This window comes from Apaloderma vittatum, unplaced genomic scaffold (genome assembly GCF_000703405.1).
Source record: "Apaloderma vittatum isolate BGI_N311 unplaced genomic scaffold, ASM70340v1 scaffold14261, whole genome shotgun sequence".
Lineage (NCBI taxonomy): Eukaryota > Metazoa > Chordata > Aves > Trogoniformes > Trogonidae > Apaloderma > Apaloderma vittatum.
In genome coordinates this window covers 11,289-26,388 of record NW_009700884.1, presented here as the reverse complement: position 1 = coordinate 26,388, position 15,100 = coordinate 11,289, and the positions used below count along the sequence as shown (strand labels likewise).

Genomic DNA, 15,100 nt, shown 5'->3' with positions numbered 1-15,100 from the left:
CGCCAAGATAGACTCGCTGTTGGCCAGTGGCCAGTGCCGAGCCCATCAGTGGTGGTTGTGACACCACTGTGATATTTAAGAAGGGTAAAAAAGTTGCTGCATGACAGCAATTGTAGCCAGGAAAAAGGAGTAAGAATATGTGAGAGAAACAACTGCAGAGACACCAAGGTCAGTGAAGAAGGAGAAGGAGGCGGCACTCCAGGTGCTGGAGTAGAGATTCTGCCAAGCCATGGTGAGGCAGGCTGCTCCCTGCAGCCCATGGAGGTTAAAACTGGAGGAGATACCCACCTGCAGGCTGTGGAGGACCCCATGCCAGAGCGGGGGGATGCCTGAGAGAGACTATGACTCTGTGGAGAGCCTGTGCAGGCTCCTGGCAGGACTTCTGACCCTGTGGGGTCCCACGCTGGAGCAGTTTGTGCTGAAAGAACTCACCCTGTGGGAAGAGACCCATGCTGGAGCACTTGATATTGGAGGAGAAGAGTGTGAGAAGTACTTCCCCTGAGGAGAAAGGAGAAGAAAACAAGATGTGATGAACAGACCACAACCCCAGTTCCTCATATCTGTGTGCCACTGCAGTGGAAGAGGTAGAAAATTTGGGAGTAGAGTTAAGCACAGGTATCCTGGTTTGAGCTAAAAATAATCAATTCTGTTTAGTGATTTTTACTTTCCAGTTTAGTCTGTTCTAAAAGGCTGCACGTTCTGAAGTTGGCAGCGTGTTTTTGCAGACAGTGTGTGCTGCTGGCAGTGATAACACCTGATGTTTGCAGTCACTGCCTGGGACTGGGATGCAGAAAGGTTCTTTCTGATACTTACTCCTATAGCGACCAAGGCCACTGCTGGCGCTTGTGTGCCACGCTGGGGGTGCCAGGTAGTAAGAGGGGTCACAAGGAAGTAAAAGGTTGCACCTCCAGTGGGTAACGGACAGGACAGGTGACCAACAAGAGTATTCCATCCCATATACGTCATGGTTAGTATAAAGCTGAGGGATCACGGGGGTTAGGCCTTTTTCTTCAAAGGCATCCAAGGAGGACTCTGTCTGATCTTCTGCCTTTGATCCCGATCCTGAGTTCCTAAACCCAGCTCCTGTATAAAAGCTGTTTAGTTTTCTTTTCTAATCTCTAAGTCTCTCTCTCTGCCTCATTGCCTTTTTCTTCCCATTCTGGGGAAGGAGAGGGGTTAGAGAGCATCTGTCAGCGCTCAGTGGCCAGCCCAGCCCTAACCTGGGATAACAGGAAAAAGGGAGGTATGTGCGGAAGGTGTTTTCATGTGTGGGGTTTTTTTTCTCTTTACCCTGCTCTGATTTGATTGATAATAAATTAATACTCTTCAGCAGAAGTATTTTGTCCTTGACAGTAACTGTGAGCAATCTCTCTGTCCTTATCTTGACTCACAGGCCTTGAGTTATGTTTTCTCTCCTCTGTCCAGTTGAGAAGGGGGCGTGATGGAGCAGCTTTGATGAGCACTTAGCCTCCAACCCTGGTCAACCCACCACAGCTTCATGAGTGTGTAGCTGCTGTCAATCTCTGCAGAGCCTTCTCCCGTTGTAGCAGTTCATTGACCAGACATAACGTGAAGTGTTTGGATTCTTTACCTTTTGGCATTCAGAAGGAAGACTTTTGTATAAGATGGCTTTTTTGACATTGTATACACACTTTATTTTTCAATACTTCCAACATTTTTATTGTAGGTCATGCAGGAGTGTCTGCCAGCATGATGAAGAAAAGAACTTCCCACAAGTAAGTTGTTAATGTTTTTACTAAAGTATAGCTCTCAGTAACTGGAAGTACTGTTCTAGAATTGTGCCTCTATTGTTCCACTCATTTTTTGTTCTTGAAAATCATGTGGAATAATATTCAGTCTGTATATGTCTGTAGAGTCAGACTTTTAATTTTTTCAGCAGGGTAGTATGAAACAATACCACACAAATATAGTTTTAAACATCGTTTTAACTGTTAATATGAAATTATCATTGAATACAATTTGGTAGCTCTTTCTGGAATTCAGAGAGGAGGAGCTGCAAGCCAGAAATTAGCCATGTGCTCTGTAGGATCTTTGTTCTCTGGCAGAGAGTTCATGCATTGTCACCAGGCCAATAGAAACTGCAAAGCATGCTTACTGATAACCCAGTCTGGAAGTAATCTTAGGAATATGTGATCTTATATGCAATACAACTGTAGTTTTGAAAAGGATTTTTCACTTTTCTAAAATAAGGAATATACTGAAGTACTTCTGTAAGGAGGCTGCTATTTGTGTGTGAAGGATGCCTGCTTATCCTACACACTCATGGCATGCATTTTTCCCTGTGCAACGTTTTTAAGTAGTAGCGGCTGAACATCGGTGAGTAGATGTGTGAAAACAGAGGTGATGTTCTAAGCGTGATTGGTCTTGGTGTCAAACAGCAAGTTACCATATCTGGCTCCATCTCTGGTGGGAGAAAGATAAGCTGTGTAAGTGTGCTCCTTACTGAAATGTTGCTAGTTCTATTTTAAATGTGAAGTCATGTAGTGGTGCATTTGCTCAGCAGATGTATTTTCCCTGATTAACATAGTTAATCACTGCTAACAGTGTTAACTGTTTCCCAGAGACAACACCTGATTTAAAACTAATCTCTTCTACCAGCTCATCCTTATCCATTCTTGTCTATCTTCGTAGAAGGCAAAGAGAAACATTTATTTGTCTAGGGGCAGGTAGAGTTGGTTAAAACTTAATTTCTCTTGTTCTCTTTCAACCGCTCAGAAAAAGGAGTGTATGATGGGAAGACTATCAGAGGTGGGTTGCCTTTTGTACTTGAGGGTGGCTAGATTTGTCTGTATTGTTGTGTTGATATACACTTACTAATACCTAAATAGGCTGTAAATTTGTTAGCATAAAGGCTTTTATGGCACCTAAGAAGTTTTGATTGTACGTGACATGATTTTGAGGCATTTAACTTAAGCATCTAGCGTAGTTTTTTGTTAATTTAGCCTAGTTCAATTGTTTATTAATTATTTAGTAATGTTTTTTGTTACCAAACCAAGAGCTCACTGACTTCTCTGAGAATGAGGCAGAGTAGTAGTATTTGTAGTTTACTATAAATTAGTAGGATATGAATGACCGTATCATAATATATACAGATACTGCTCCGAACCATTACGGTAGACTGTGTGTTAGTAATGCATATTTTGTCACTGATTCACTTACTTAGTCACTCCTCATATAAAGAAAAAGAGGAACAGGCCTACTAGCAATCAAAAGCCATTGAGGAAATTTTAAAATAGCTTCAGAAGTTTTGTGGCAGAGGTAGGAGCCAAGAGGATGAACAGGGCATGACTCAGTAATTGAGGATGTGATAGAGTGAGCAGTGTGAATGTGTTTTCACTTCTTTTCAGTTATTCTTTACTAAAGGATAGTTACCTGTTGAGCCTTTAGGAAACAGTTCCTGTGATTATAGGACAGGTTTTATTCCAAGTTCTCTCTGAGTGGGTAGTATTGATCTCTGCCAAAGTAAAGCTTACCTCACTACTATCAAATCAGTCAGTAAACTCCCAGATCTCATTCTTTCTATCCTTGGTGCATAAAAAAAAAAAGAAATAGTAGAAAACAATCCTTTCTTCATAGGCTCTTCACATTTCCTGTAGCTGGCAATTCAAGGAATTTGGAGGCACGAGTTATATCTGCAATTTGACTACCAGTGAACTTAAACATTTTGAAATTCTGTTATCACTTTAACCTAATTCATAATCCTGGTTCCTGCAGCATTTGAAGATGAAGTTCTCCACTGAATGATGGCTTTTGAGGGAGTACAGAAAGTACTTTAAAACTTATCTCTACTAATGTGCCTCATAGACTACTTCTCATATTGTGAGAAGTAGTTAATAACAACAGTTGCATCACCATTCTGCTATTAAAGATAGTCTGTAATAAGATCACAATTGTAATAAGTCTTGGGTCCTGTTTTTGCTAACTTTTCTGATTAGCACCATGAGGACTTAAAATTGTACTGACCATTGCTGCTGTACTGCATTTTTACTGTTTTATAGTTTTCCTTCCTGCTTTTCATAGTTGTGCCTTCACATCTCGGGCTTGGTATTCTTTCACCCTTCTGTTTTTTCCCTTATTTTTACCCTGTAGTGTTTATTTGAAGTGAGATGATCAGAAAACAGAACACCAACAACCAAACCTACCTGGAAAACCCAATAGATTATTCAGAGTTGCTAATCCCCTTTTATAAACACTAGTTTTTTTTTTTAAGCACAACCCTGAAATAATGGTTGATCTTTCTGCTACCAGTCCTGTACAGTTCTGCACTACATTGGTTTCCCTGGTAGCAGCTGCAAAATAAGTTTGTTTGAGGACCATATAGACCCAGCTTTAATATCTGGAAAGATTTCTTTCTGCCTGTGTAGTCTTTAAAAAGTTTCTAAGACATCTGGTTCTGATAATGAAACCTTTTCCCAGAACTAGGTTTTGCTTACCAGTTTTTTACTTTGAAGATAAGGAAGAGGATCTGAAACTTTTGGAGATTGAAAGACTGTTTACAATGAGGATGTGTCTGATGTTGCAAGAACTGTTTCCAGGGCTTGCTTTTTGTCAGGTTTTCCTGGCTCCATGTTTTGTGCATTACAGAAAACTGTTATCTAGTCTTCAAAAGCAAATCTTTGTGGAATTTTGAAGATAATTCTAATGAAATAGAAGGAGAACATTGTGGTGGGCTTTCTGAACATAGCATCATAGAAGGTTGCATATATTTGTGTTGCTTGGTGTATCACAGAAGGAACATGCTGCTGAAGAGAGGTTTGAGTTGGTTACTTGGTTGTCTTACATGGAAGTACATTCATAGCTGTTATTTGTTGGTAGTTAGGAACCTGTGCTTGCTTTCTTACCACATGTTCAGATGCAAGACATAGGTTTTTGTCCTGGTCCAACAGTTTTCCTTGGTAATTTACTAGTATGAAAACCTCATTTTTCACAATATGAACCACTGCAAATGAGAATGAAGGGCTGTTCAGTATTATAACTTTCAACCAAAAATTTGCACTGCAAGTACACTTGGCAGGTACTTGGCTAGTTAATAAATTTGTAATGTATTTTGCTCTCTGAGGTATTTTAAAGGTAATTACCAGTTTGAACTCAATTATATAGCCTTTTTATGTCATATTTTTTAAAAGAAGCCTGAAGATTTTTGCTTACTTGTTCACATTTAAACATTAAAGTGGATTATGCTTTATAGGCAGAAAGTAAAATTGACTAAAGTTGAATATGAATAGTGTTTTTACCTCTTTCAGCAATGAGATTATTAGCAGCATAGATAAACTGCTTAAAACTGACATTGTTTAATCTGTTTTGACTTACCTTCACTTGGTTTTATTCTGCTTTAGAATGGAGCTGTGATTCATCAGAACAAATTAATTACATGCAAACAAACTCATTTGTATTATGCAAGAACCAGACCTCTGATCTCATTTTGCAATAGTAAATTATTACCGAGAATATTACATTATTTTAAAAAAAATATATACTTGAACAAGAGCTAGAATTTGCATAAAATTTTAAGGATGTCTCTTAATTTAAGCAAGAGGTTAGAGTTTGATCTTGCTGAAAACCTCAAATTAGTGAAATTTGACCAAACCCCTTGCTAAGATCTTCGTGGTGAATAAAATCTGGAGATGCAACAAGCTGCTGAAGGAATTGTACATCTTGGGTTTAGTAGTTATGATTACATCTTCAGCACTAAGCATTCCAGTGTTGTGTAGGAAGTGCCTTATTCTGAAAGACTGCTTCTAGGATTTCAGTGGTATGATTCTTATTTGTCTTTTTTGGATCATATAGGGACTTCTCTGAGAGCATTCATCGTTCCTGGAGACGTTTCTCTTTGGTCACTATCTCTAATCTAAGGAAGAGAATTGTTTGCTGCAACTGCTACTCTCTTCTAGATGTTGCTTTTAAGCATATTTTAAGCATGGTGTGCATATTTTACTGCCATTTAAGTGAAGTGTGCTGTATGTAATAACCAAAAAATTTATTATACAACTGGTTGACAGTCATGAAGATCTTGATCAGGCAACCTTCTAAATAACCTTTTTAGGAATATGTGCATTGTAACATACTAAAATAGTTATAATCTTCATTCCTTATCTCCAACACACTGTCACGCTCCTTAGTTTCTCCTATTTGTATTCAAAATGGGCAATTTGTGGGTTTAGTAGCTGGGTAGAACAAAACTTGTAACTTGAAGCTGTCAAATAGCTTACATGACTGTTGATCAGAACAACTGTTACTCACCAAAGGGGATTTCCATGCAACTTCAGTGAAAATAGAGGAAAGACAAAAAAGTGTATTATCTGTTCTCCACATTAACGAGTATCTCTTCTGTTGCCATAACCATTACATATCATTTTTTATTTGCTATACTAAAAAGGAATACTAGAGAAGTGTTGTTGCTACCGTGTGTCTTTAAAAATACTTGGGAGTCAAAAATCTCTGTAACTGGAGAAGGAAGCTAAATTTCCTTCAGATAAAAACAGAAGTCAGGGAAAACAAACACTGTGGAAGAATCCTAGTCAGCCATTTGTAATGCTTCCACTGATTTCTTCCTCCTGGGACAGGAACCATGTTTGCTGTTCAACAGAGAGCAACCAGTTAGTAAAGTCATAGTACTGCCAGGTAACCTTGTGCTTTGAGACCTGATGAGGTGAGTTTTACTTCTGACATTCAGTGTAGCAAGGGCTAGAATAGTTGTTTTGGCTTAAGCAAACTCTTTTAGAAACAACAGTTAGGAAATTGACCTTATAAAGCTCATAAGAAATGTTTCACTACTTTTCAGTGTATTTTTTTTTCTTATACAGTGTAATATATACTGTATACTCTGATTTTCATAAGGTACACTGAGTTATAAAACATTGCCATCCTAAAGCATACAACTCTTGCTGAAAGTAGAGTTTCAAATATGTATGTACTTGTTTAATATTGTGTTTGTATCTGTGTACAGAAAACATAGAAACAATGTGGGACCAAGCAAACCTATTTCTCAGCCACGAAGAAATATTGTAGGCTGCAGAATACAGCATGGATGGAAAGAAGGGAGTGGACCTGTAACGCAGTGGAAGGGCACAGTTCTTGACCAAGTTCCTGTTAATCCTTCTCTCTATCTTATAAAGTATGATGGATTTGACTGTGTGTATGGACTAGAACTGCACAAAGATGAAAGAGTTTCAGCACTTGAAGTTCTTCCAGACAGAGTTGGTAAGTGTTTTGGGTTTTTCTCCCAAGTCCACATCCATGTAAGATGATATTTAGTATTAAATATTTGCCACCAATCTCTCCAGACTTCCCCCAGAGTTAACATCTGATGATTTAAATGTTACTAGTCATTTTTATTCTTGTCACATGGCAGGTAATCTAAATGCTCTATTTAAATTTTCTTATTTCCCCAAGGATTTGATGATACCAACGAGTGCAGTGCCATCTTAAGTAGTGTGTGGTACATTCTGTAGTTTTTGGTTAGAATCTTATCCCTAAGAACCATAGTAAAGTTAACATTGACATTTTTGCTAAAAGTTTAAGTCATCTTGGCTGTGCTGTTCTGTGTGTTTTACAGTAACAATGTCACATTTTTCCCACTAAGTACTGTTAATAATGGCAGAAAGGGCATTTTCTAAGTGAAATAACTTGTTTAGTAACAAAGGCAGTTTTGGCAGTGGATTGTTAAAATGCAGGGTTTTCAAAGTGCAGAGTTTGATGTTTACTCAAGTAATTACTAGTTTATAAAGAGTTAAGTTGTTGCTTCTTCTGACTACCAAGCAGTCAGTACCAATCTGTGGAGTGGCATTAGGGGGAAACGAAACCCCAAAGTTTCATCAGTAGCTTCCTAAAATTGTTCTGTGACTGCCCTATGTTCTTCTTCTTCTCCCCTCCCAGCCCCCCTCCCTGTACGGTGTCTAGGTGAAGTACAGAGTCTTTTCTGCTCTCTCCTCAAATGATCTCCCTTTACCTTGCATTATGATTGATTAATTGTAAGGGGTGTGATGATATATTGTTACTTTAACAACATTCTGAAGTTCTGCAGTTCTTCAGTAGTAAACTTTTTGGAAAGGACAGTATTCATTTAGTATATGAATTGACTAAGTTTAATTAAATTTTTTTTATTAATCAGGGTAAAGATTATTTTTCAAAAAGATGTATCTGTGCTTTTGAGTCACCTATGAAATGATGTCTTTTCAGCTTCATCTCGAATTAGTGATGCACACCTGGCTGACACAATGATTGGTAAAGCTGTGGAACATATGTTTGAGACAGAGGATGGCTCGAAAGATGAATGGAGGGGGATGGTTTTGGCTCGAGCTCCTATTATGAACACATGGTTTTATATCACCTACGAGAAAGATCCTGTCTTGTACATGTACCAGCTCTTAGATGATTATAAAGAAGGTGACCTTCGTATTATGCCTGATTCGAGTAAGTAGGCCAGTGTTTTCTTCTAGAAAGTGGCAGCTTTTTATTTTAATGTTTGGCTTTGTTTTATTTACATATAGGAGAGTTGACAAACAAAGATCTTGCTTGTTTCTCCCTTTAATTTTCGGGTTTTTAAAGTATCACAGCTAACAAGGGTTATAGCACAACAAAGAACATGTGTGTTAACTACTGAAGTATTTTACTTTTATCGGTAGTGATTTATGCAGGGAAAGCATTGTCCATGATTATTCCTAATTCACCTGAAAATATGTGCATACTATGGTGGAAGAGTTTATACATAGATTTTTTTTTCTTTTTTTAATAGAAACTGACAAACTGGAAGTTTTCCACTGTTCTGTTCTTACAGGAGTATCACAGCTTGTTGAGCTTGTTCTTGATTTGTGTTTCTGAAGCAATTCAGATATTTTAGGACCAACTAATACAGTCAGATTGATTTTGTTGGAGTAGGATTCTTCAGTATGAAAAACTTTTGAGTAGTTTCTTGGGGGAAAGAACTACTAGTCTTTAGAAAATTCATTTTCTTTAACATGTTGCAATATGCTAACAAGAAAAATATTTCAGCAGATTAGGAGGGATATTTTTTCCTCCTGTCCTCGTTTTGCTGGGATAGAATCACAGGCCACCCATGCTGTGCAGACTATGAGTGGTTTTGAGTCAGCAAGGAGCTTAAGCTGAGAGGGGCAAAAAACTAGGGCAGCTGACCCAAGCTGGCTCACAGCTGTATCCCATACGATTTAATGTCATTCTCATGATATGTTTCATTAAAGCTGTTCTTCTCATTTCAACCTCTGGGTCTCCTTGCCTTTTCCCCCGTCTTCCTTTTTCGCTGGAGAGGGGGCACTGGGTGATTGAGCAGCTGCCAGATATGGGCTAAACATAGAGACCTCCCTTTTTGAAGTGAAAGTCATTGGGACTTTTCTATTAATTTAGAAGGATTTTCACAGAATTGGTGTTGCTTAAGAGATTTGGATAGCCAGTAGGAAAAAAAAAGGGGGAATAAGCTTTTAAGGAATACTTTGGTTTTATTTCTCCTATGTACTAAAACACAGTTTTCTGACAGAGGCAATCTGGGCTTGAAAGAAAATTAATAACTGAGTAACTGTAGTGGCTAGCTACGTAGTGCTTTACATTAAGTATTAGTTATGATCCACTTGTTGAGACTGTCTTCCTTCAGATCTAGCACTGATAAGTCTTTTGGCTGAATAAACACATGACACTAATTTGCATAATGTCTGCAATAATAATTTGTGGTTAGACTTTTTCCTCCTCCCACTCTTATCAAAAAGCAATGTACCTGCTGCTTGTGAGCCACAAATGTTAATGGGAAAAAAAGGGACATTTGTCTTCCTAAAGAACAAAGCAAGCTTTTCCTGATTTGAACCTTGAAATAATTTGTTCTTTGTCTTAACTTAGAATGTATTTTAAGACCGCTATGCTTTCTTTGGCCTCTGGGATTGGGGTAGGGAAGGAACTTGCATGCTTTCTTTCAGTTTAAGAATGAAGTGGTTTTAGTGCACTTCTTGCTCCGTGTTCAGCACAATACTAGCTACTGCTTACCTGTTTCCAAAACATTTCTAAGTATTTGCTACCTTCCCTGGATGTGAATGTTTAAATTATATACATGCACTGAAACTTTGAATACTTTGTGTGGGAAGAGGGAGGTTTAGTTTGGCTGCCTTTCTGCTAAGAAGACTCAGTGCCTTTTTCTCCTAGTGGCTTAAATTTAATTATCCACAGACATTTTCTATAACTCGTGCATAAACCTTCATGTCAAAAGATTTACTTCTCTTACCAATCAAAGTGCTGTTTTTGTCTTAGTAAAACTGAAGACAGTATTGAAAAATTTTCTGCAACTGTTTTCTTAGAAGCATGGCACTTGTTGGGTCTGAAAAAAGCTGCTTTTCTACATACTCTGTATTTAAAACTTCCGGTTGTTTCTTGTGAGTTTCAAAGACAACTGTCCTGGTTTTGAGTGAGATAGAGCTATTTTTTCCTTTTAGTAGCTAGAATAGTGCTGTGTTTTAAATTCACTGTGGGAATTGTTACAAGAAGAGTGTTGATAATATACTGATGTTTTTAGTTGTTGCTAGGAAATCAAAGATTTTTCAACTTCCCATGTCTTGCTGATGTGGAGGTTCATGAGAAGCTGAGAGGGAGTATGGCCAGAGCAACCTACCAGAATTTGCCAGTGGAATATTACGTCTTGTATAGTGTCATGCTCAGTGTATAGATGAGGGTGGGCTGGGAAGCTGGGGCTCTTCCAGGATTGCAGCTGAGGGATTTTCTTTCCTCCTCCAGGATCCGTAGCCAGGAATGGGCTGGGCATTGGTCAGTGGGTGGTAAGCAGTTGCACTGTGTATCCCTTGTTTACGTATTCTGTTATTTCTGGTAGTAGTAGCAGTAGTATTTTCTCCATCCCTTCGGATGAGGGAAGGTGAGCTAGGGGCTGTGTGGTATTTGGTTGCCAGCTGGGTTCAGGACTCTGGAGTTGTCTTCCATATTGAAAAGTTCCATTAACGTCTACTGAAGTACACTGCTTTTGTATTACAGATGATTCACCTCCTGCAGAACGGGAACCAGGTGAAGTTGTGGACAGCCTGGTAGGCAAACAAGTGGAATATGCCAAAGAAGATGGCTCTAAAAGGACTGGCATGGTCATTCATCAAGTTGAAGCCAAACCATCTGTCTATTTCATCAAGTTTGATGATGATTTCCATATTTATGTCTACGATTTGGTGAAGACATCTTAGACATCATCATGAACTTTTGCCAAATTTGTGGAACTACTAAATGTAAAATTTGTAGACACAAAGACTTGACTGCTTTCCAGTTTAATGAAAGCTTAAATGTCCCTGCGAACCCACAATCTCTGCCAGCAAAACTGTTTCGTTCTGAGTAATATAAAGAAACGTGACACATTTTGTGTAAGGGAACTCCTTTTCTTGAAGGAAATCAATATATTTGGGCAGGAGGGAGTTAAAAGCAAGGAACAGCTGCAAATTCAAGCTGTGTAAAGTTGATCTAGTATTGTAATCATTAATCTAAATTTTTTCATAGATTTTAACTTTTTCTTCAACCTTGCACTCGTTCAACTGCCACATGCAAGTGTAGTTTGATATTTTGAAATGCCTTGTTTTGTAACATTAAATTTAATTTCTTGGCTACTGGCAGTCCTTTTTTTCAGGGTTGGGACAGAGGTGACTTTTCTGAAAGGTTTAAACAGTTTGTGCAGCATTGAGGAGTGCCTAACCCGAGTAACATCAATCTGCTGTGTTTCTACACTTTATTTCAAATTTAGCTTTTTACAAACGTGCAGTACATGGAAATACTTGTGCATTTTTGCTAGTCACAAGGCAGTAGGTTATCCAGTTTTGACTCTTGCACCTTTCAGTGAAAAGGCTTTAAAGTATAAAAATGTATTTAATCTGTATAACCAGTTAATTAGAAAATGCAGGTTAATGGCCCATATTTAAAAGCTGTAGGAACCAGTAAAATACATGCAACAAGGCTGCCTTCAATCCTAAATGTTGTACTTCTTCCTTGGTTTGTTATACACACTTCTAGCGAAACCCAAGTGCTTGGTGCCACAACTTTAACGGTATGTGTGCTATTTCAGAAGACTTTAGACTACGCATTGGCAATCAGTAGTCTCTCATTTAATATCAAAACCTAGCAACCTGAATGTTTGTGTGTGGACTTAGAAGCCTAACAGTAGTTAATATTTTACATGGTAAATACAGTCTCATGCCAGGGGATGGGAGGTGGTGTCCTTTTACATTGAGAACTTACTTTAGAGAACTAGAAGCATTTGTTGCCTTCTGCTCAGTCTGTTGCATTCCTTTGTTAGTTTGGTTTTGGTTTGGTTTTAACCCTTTTGATTCAAGAAGGCATCTTCCCAATTCATTCTTTTTCTGGCTTTCCCGCATAAGGAGTGTCCGGACAAATCTACAGCTTAAACCTGTTAATTGCCTTTTGTGGTGTACATTGTATTTGCTTTGAGGTATGCTGTTAACGTGAATTTAATTCTACGAACACTAGAGTTCTGCATGCCAGTTGTGTACTATCTAATGGAAGCTATAGGCAGTCTCAGTGGTTCAGTCATCTGCATTAGATTGTGGATGTAAATAGCAGCCCACAACAGCAAAATCCTTTCACGGTTTTAATCTTGCGAGATAGTCATAAATGAAAATTAGAGTCTTTTAAGTGTGGCAGTTTTTAAAAGAATCAGAATTGCAACAACGATCAGCACAGCAACAAAATTGTCATGTTATATTAAGGCAGAGCTCTGCGAGTTTCAAAGAACTACTTCACAGAAAATAGTGTGTGAAGACAGTCAACACTGTTGATGGAAGGAACAAACACTCTGATATCCAACCATATGCCATTAGTGGAAGGATGCAGGAGAGGTGCTGTCAATCAGAGATCAGAGGTCCGGATGACCTCTACTGTGGGTATTCTTGATATTGAAGACTCAGTGGTTTAAGCCCCTTTCTGTCCATTTCTTTGCCTGATTTAATATTTTAGCCTTAAGGCTTGTGCCTCATTATGCTGTTGAATGGTAATAAATACTCTCCATATAAATATGATACCTTAATTCTTTGTCCATTGCTACTCTATCGCATTATGTCCAGTATTTCATCATGGGCAACCAAAGGCAGGCTGTCGTCTTTCAGTGAATAGCTTCTTGATGCAGTCCTTACGCACTAAGTACCCAAGTCGTAAATGTTCCTCGTGTTTTGAACAAAGTGAGCAGATTTGCAACACAGTGTTTTCATCCTGCAGATCTGTTATGTGTTTTCTATTGACTCTTAAGAGTCCTGCATGTAAATCTCAAAGCTGAGCCTGGCTCCATGAGCCCAAGTTGATATTTGTGGCACAAGAATGAGTGAGTGTATTGATTACACACAAGATAGGTGAATAACCTAGTACACTGAGCTTTGGGCTATGTATCTGAGGAATACAAGGTTTGTTTTGAAATATCTGAGGTTTAGGTCTACTGGAACATTTTTAATGTTAGGCTTGCATTTGTGGGTTTTCTGCAAGCCTCTTGAATACACCACGTTCTGCCAATTACAGTATAATCTATAAACTCTAAATTCTATGGTTGTTTTTAGATGTCCCCATTGTCTGTTGAGTAGGTATTTCTTCTGTTTCTTTCCATCTTTTTTTTCTTTTATTTTTCTTTTGTTGTTCTCCCTTCTTTTTATTACTGATAGCTTAAACCACCTTTTTGAGGCTTGAGACTAATTCCACTCCCTGCCCATCTGCTTTGGGCTTTGTTTTAGGCTCATGTTTCAGATCTGCATGCAGTGCTTGCGTTACCCTGGTAACTAAATGTTGGTTCCTTTTTATAGGGGTTCAACATTACTTTCCAAAATCACATAGGACTTGTGATAGCACAAGCCATGGATCTTTGTATAAAAGTTATTTGCCTTTCACATTTACCTGCTGTAGTATTGTTCTATATTGTGTGTGTGCGTGTGTGTGACGTCAGGCTGCCATGTAAAACTTTCTAAAAGGGGGAAAAAAACAAATTCAAATGCAGACCATCCTTTTTTGCATGCTTAGAGGGTTAGAACATTCAATGTAACAAACTAAAGTTGCATGTTAAAATGTTTAGGTTTTTGTTTTGTTCTCTTTTTATTTTGTGTTCAGTTTTTTGTGAATTTGCTTATTGTGCTGTTTTAATGGTTGTTAGTAGGATTAAATGCACCGGTGAGATGAGCATAGTGCCAACAGAAGGTAATTTTCCAATTGTATGTGTCATACAGCATTTGAAGGGACCATGTACTCTGTTAGAGAAAAAAAATAAAGTCACAATTTATTAGGAAAACACTACATTTCTCTTCTTTCTTTTGAGTGCCAAACCTTAAAGTATGTTGGAGTAGACTGGGGAAAGCCCTTTTTATTGCAACAAGTAGAAGCCTTCTTTAAGTGAATTATTAAAAAATGGAGGCTTTATATACAGATAGAATTGACTAGTCACTTCAGGGAAAAGAATTATCCTAAAAACAGTTTCTGGTTCCTTGAAAATGCTGTGCTTTTTGTATTTTACATCATTAGTGCAATTTGGATGGTTCTTGGTATGTGTATAGTTCAAAGGTCTTCGTGTTCACATTTTAAAATTAGGTAATGACTTCATCCTTAGAACTTGGTTTTATTATTTTTATTTTATTTTGAACAATGTAGACAGTTCCCTGTTCTCTGCATTTAGAAGTATAAACACTTTAAATCTGTTACTTAATTCTGTAAGTAATTTTTATAATTATGATGTAACTCTATCCTTAAAACATTTAAAATAAACCCTTTATGTGCAACTTACGACTGTAAACTTTGTTCTCATGAGCAAAATGTAGTGATGTGATTATAAAGAGGCATATTCTTCAGTTTTCTAATTAAAAAGGATTTATTATTTTAATGCTGAGCCATATATGCTGGTATAATACTTGCCCTATAAAGTAAGTTTGCTTGCAATGCCAAATCTGTATTCTTTTTTCCAAGTAAGTATAAATGCTGATAAGATGGAACTTGGTTAAGGTAAAGCATACTGCTTGCGTTGTACTTTACCGAACACTCATTAGATAGGTAACTGAAGATCTTGGAGCATGCCAATGTGTGGCTGGGATGGATACTCAAGCCGCTGCACTTC

At 38.0% G+C, this 15,100-nt stretch overlaps 1 protein-coding gene across 1 annotated transcript; it reads left to right on the top strand.

Moving 5' to 3' along the window:
- Nucleotides 1-1,688: 1,688 nt before the first annotated feature.
- On the top strand, nt 1,689-14,772 carry SPIN1 (spindlin 1). The gene is made up of 4 exons (XM_009878934.1): nt 1,689-1,736; nt 6,968-7,221; nt 8,200-8,433; nt 11,002-14,772. Exons 1-4 carry the CDS (start codon nt 1,711-1,713, stop codon nt 11,199-11,201), a joined length of 714 nt encoding a protein of 237 aa, XP_009877236.1. The 5' UTR covers nt 1,689-1,710; the 3' UTR covers nt 11,202-14,772.
- The last annotated feature ends 328 nt before the right edge of the window (nt 14,773-15,100 follow it).